This window comes from Myotis davidii, unplaced genomic scaffold (assembly GCF_000327345.1).
Source record: "Myotis davidii unplaced genomic scaffold, ASM32734v1 scaffold732, whole genome shotgun sequence".
Lineage (NCBI taxonomy): Eukaryota > Metazoa > Chordata > Mammalia > Chiroptera > Vespertilionidae > Myotis > Myotis davidii.
Window position 1 is genome coordinate 2,461,665 of NW_006284349.1, and position 4,646 is coordinate 2,466,310.

The 4,646-nt window shown below is 39.1% G+C and overlaps 1 protein-coding gene across 1 annotated transcript in view; it reads left to right on the forward strand.

Annotated features, from left to right (window-relative positions):
- The window catches only part of EML5 (echinoderm microtubule associated protein like 5), a 99,238-nt gene that overhangs the window by 74,269 nt on the left and 20,323 nt on the right, over nt 1-4,646 (forward strand). The window contains exons 29-31 of the mRNA XM_015571488.1: nt 1,299-1,377; nt 2,144-2,273; nt 3,320-3,418. Coding sequence (XP_015426974.1) covers nt 1,299-1,377; nt 2,144-2,273; nt 3,320-3,418 — 308 coding nt within the window. The remainder of the gene's footprint in view (nt 1-1,298; nt 1,378-2,143; nt 2,274-3,319; nt 3,419-4,646) is intronic.

Consider the following 4,646-nt stretch of genomic DNA (forward strand, 5'->3'; position numbering starts at 1 on the left):
CTCACCCCCACTGCCACAGCGGCCCCTGCCAGCCGCCTCTGCCTCCGCCCCCACCCACCATGGCTTTCTGGTCTAATTAGCATACTATGCATTAATTATTATAAATGTTCAAGACATAACACTTCATTTACTTTTTGTGGATAAATAACTTGAAACCCATTTTGAAAATACAAATGTTGTTATGCCTTTATTTTTATGGACTTATTCATAAATATTGGAATTTTTCAGAGTAAAGTTAATTTGTATCATTTCCTGATTTTGTTGTTAAAAATTAAATATTAGCCCAGTGGGTGTGGCTCAGTAGTTGAGTGTCAACCCATGAACCAAGAGGTCACAGGTTCTATTCCCGGTCAGGGCACATGCCTGGTTGTGGGCTCAATTCCCAGTAGGGGGCGTGCAAGAGGCAGTGGATTACTGTTTCATTCTCTCTATTCCTGTCCCTTCCTCTCTTTAAATCAATAAAAACATTTTTTTAAATGAATATTAGCTTAAAATTTGGAGGGGGGGTTGATACATGATTAATTTAGATTCAGTGTTCAGGTTATTAAACATTTAAGTAATGATTATATCAGTTAAGACTAAATGATGTGGAGTTTTTAAATTTTTATTTTAAAAAGAATTTTAGGAAAGAGCCTCTACATTCAAATGATTCAAAATGGGAACTATGTACACCTAATGGGACATTATGAATAGTCCTGAACTAGCAGTGGAAACAGAGAAGAGGGAGCTAGATTTTGGAGAGCTGCTGTGTAGGTGAAGTTGATAAGACTTTAGTAAACAGGAGAAGAGAAGAGAAGGAGCTGGAGGCAGTAGTAATAGCCATCACCTTTTATGGAGTGTGATACGATTTACGTGCTTCTTACCTATAACGTGTCCTGCTGGACTGATGGCGATGCCACGGCCATGCCAGGGACTGCAAGAGGGAGAAGGTAGGCGCAGAGTGGCAGGTAAGAGGACAGATTCGAACTCAGACTTGATTTCTGTTGCCAATAGAAAATTCATAGAAATATTTTCAAAATTCAGTTCAAGAAGAATCTAAGCAGTCTGCTCTGTTACTAGTATAATATTTACATTATGAAACATACACTAAAGAAATTAAAAGTAAAATGAATAAAAGATAGAATGCCTTCGTGGTTTAGAGGATATCAAGATAGAGGGGGCACAGTCTAGTGAGCACGCAGATGGGGCGTGTTTTTATGAAGGCGTGTCAGACTTTTCTCTCTGGAGGGCACGAGCGGGCAGCTCCAGGAAGGTGCCCGTGACAAGTGCCTCTCCTCATTCCCACTTCCCTGTTTCAGGCCCCCCGTGAGCAGGGCCCCGCCACAGCCAGAGAAACTCCAGACAAACAATGTTGGCAAGAAAAAAAGACCCATAGAGGTGAGGAAAACTCATTCTCTAGTTCATTCTGTTTCCTTTTTGTAAAATACCCAAATCTTAGTTTTAATGAAAATAAACATACTGAATAATCATTTTTGTTTGGTTGTAAAAATTGATTAAATGTCAAGTCTGAGCTTTAGGTTGACATCCTCTGTCTCTCCGAGTCATTTCATAATCCCAGTATCAGCAGCAACAAGCAAACTGTGCTACGTTGGGTCAAAAATAAGGTGTCAAAACTGTGGGAGGGCAATTGTTGTCCTCCCTGCCCAACTCGGCCTCAGTCAATGAGAGCGTGAGTGGTCAGGGAGGGTGCACTGCCCTTGTGCACCCATGTCGCTGTACTGCTCCCATCCTCAAAAGTGCACCCCGGACCTAATTCCTACTGAGTTATAATAGTCAAAATAGCTGTTATCTTGACTAACAGACATTTTGACTAATGAACACAAATTGGAATATTCTTTTAGACAGAAGTATCTCAATGTTTAACCCATAAAATCTTTAAGAACCGAAATTTCTGGAATCAGATGACCTTGTGCTTTCCTTTTCATTTTTACAACTTGATGTGGAAAAGATAGAATGTGTGTTTTAGCTGTCCAAAACAGGTTACATAAAGAAGTATGTCTAGTTTAATTTTGTGTTTGCAGTTTGTAAAACATCAGAAATGCATCCTTTATTTTGTCTGAAGATACCAATACTGTATACAGTTTTAAAAAATGGTGAATATTTAAACATGAGGAATCATATCATGGTTTTATCACTGTTATAGGATCTCATGTTGGAGCTTGTTTTTGGCTATCGAGGCAGAGACTGTAGGAATAATGTTCACTATTTAAATGATGGTGATGATATAATTTATCATACTGCATCCATTGGAATTCTGCACAATGTTGCTACAGGTAGGAAACCCTTATTCCTCATCACTACTTTTTCTTAAATTTAGGGTTTTTTAATTTAGCATCTTAAAATTCTTTGTTAAAACTATAAATAATTAAAATGCATGAGCCCAGAATATACTTCATACTGTAGAACTTCCTACTAATATTTCAAGTAACCAAATTTACAGTCTTACTAGAGTATAGGAGCAGAAAAGGGTTTCATAATGCCAAGTGCTCACAGGTCTCTGAGCGAAGGTTTACTGTATGTTGAAATCATTGTAACTTTATTCTATTGATGATTTGGGTGGTGGTCTTTCAGAGTGATTGAAAGTAGCATGCTGGGTGAGCTGATTGCTGGGGGTGGGATGAGGTGGGTGGTGTTCGTACGAAGCTTTGGAAAGCCAATCGATATTTAACTTTCATTGGTGTATTTCTCTCTCCCCCTCTCCCTTCCTTCCCTCCCCCCAATAAATTAAATAAGTAAAATTCTTCAGTACCTCCCCGCTGATTATAGAATATGAAATTTAATAGAATGGCATTCAAATTCCTCTGTGATTCAATTTGCCTTTCAACCATATTTCTCACTTTTCTTTTTTATGACCCCACACTTCAGCCAAGTGAACCCCCGTGTGCTTACCCAATGCTTTCCTGCCTTTTACCTTTGCTTCAAATATTCTTCTACCTGGAATGCCCTTCCCACCCACCTTCACGTTTACCGAATCTGCCGGGTCAGTCCAGCAGTGCCACATGCCAGGATCAGAAGACTTCTCTGCTGTGACTCCCCACAGCGTTTGATCTTTGACTCTGTGGCACTTGTGTCTTCAGCCTGTATCACGTCGGTTTATGCCTTTTCAGGGCTCTATCCCTTTAAACTTTAAAGTTTAAAGGTTTCTGGGTCATTTTTCCATCTTCATGATGATGTGCACATATTAAGTGCTCAAAAATATGTGTTAAAGAAGCAAGTAAGTTAAACAGAGCAGTTTATTGCTGTGGATAATAGCATTTAGTGCATTTTGCTGTTATACTTTAAAGTTTTAAAATTTAATTCTCAAATTATTTTTTTGTAGGAACTCAGAGTTTTTATCAGGAACATAATGATGATATTCTGTGCCTCACTGTAAATCAGCATCCCAAATTCATCAACATTGTAGCAACTGGCCAAGTAGGTATGTTTGTGTATTTTAAAAGAAACAATTTTAAATGATTTGGTATCCTAAGGAAAAAATTAAAATATATTGTTTATTTTTCAAAAATTATTTGCACATAAAGCACACACCCAGTTTGACCATATTATTTATTTCTGGGTATCTTTCTTTCACCTCAGTTATCTGAGTTGATTCAAACAGTTCAAAATTAAGAATAAGCTATTTTATGTTGATTGAAATAGTTGGATTTAGTCCTTTAGCAGAAATTTCAGATCAGCAAAAAGGTTTAATTTAATAGCATGTAGAGCAGGAAGGAAGAATTTGAGGAAGACACGGTAACCAAGGGGAGCCACGACATAGCTAGGCTGAGGGGGCAGTCTCTGCTACAGCAGCGCTATTAGCTGGAAAGAAGAGAAGGCACATCTGCTCTGTGCTAGCAAATCCCACTGCCTTTCTCCCTCCTTGGAATGGATCTAATTTTCCAGCTGTTTCTAAATCATCACCTCTACTGCTGTGTTTAAATCGGTGGAACAAAGGCTATAACCCTACCAGCAAAATGATGAGAGGACAGCAGGTCTAGTTAGGACATACCTAACAATCAATCCGTGATCAGTATGCATTCTGCAGGATAGATTATGTCAGTCACATCTTCACAACCTGGTACAGTTTTTAGAAATGATGGGAACCCTGGGTTTGTTGGGCCTCAGTTGCTAAGCCAGCTTTCCAGGTGTTCCAGGTGTCTTTCTTCCTAAGATGATTTATGCCTTTAATATCTTCATTTAATACAGGCACTAAATCGATTGCCAGGAGCTGGTCCATCCTTGCTGTTTCAAGGGACCTGGCATATATGGCATACTGTTCTTAATATATTTGCTCACCTTCTTGGCACTGTGTTTTAACCAAGGTCACCTCTCCAAGAAAGGTTGTTTCCCCAGGTAGAGATTTTCCCCTGAAGTTAGGGAGGGAATAAAACCTCTTAACTAAGTGCCAGGCGGGTAATTAATCACTAACTACGAACAATCATGCTTTTCTTTACTCCCTGGAATGGAGATAAGAAACGCCCTAACCTTTGGAATAGAGATTGATAGGATTGGAATCAACTGGTATAAATACAGATGTAACAAGACAACAGGACACAGAACTTAGGACCTACAGACAGAACTTAGAACACAGAACATAGAAGACAGAACCTAGAAGACAGAACCTACACAGAACCGAGAGCCAGAAGAACTTCGCTGGAGAGAACATG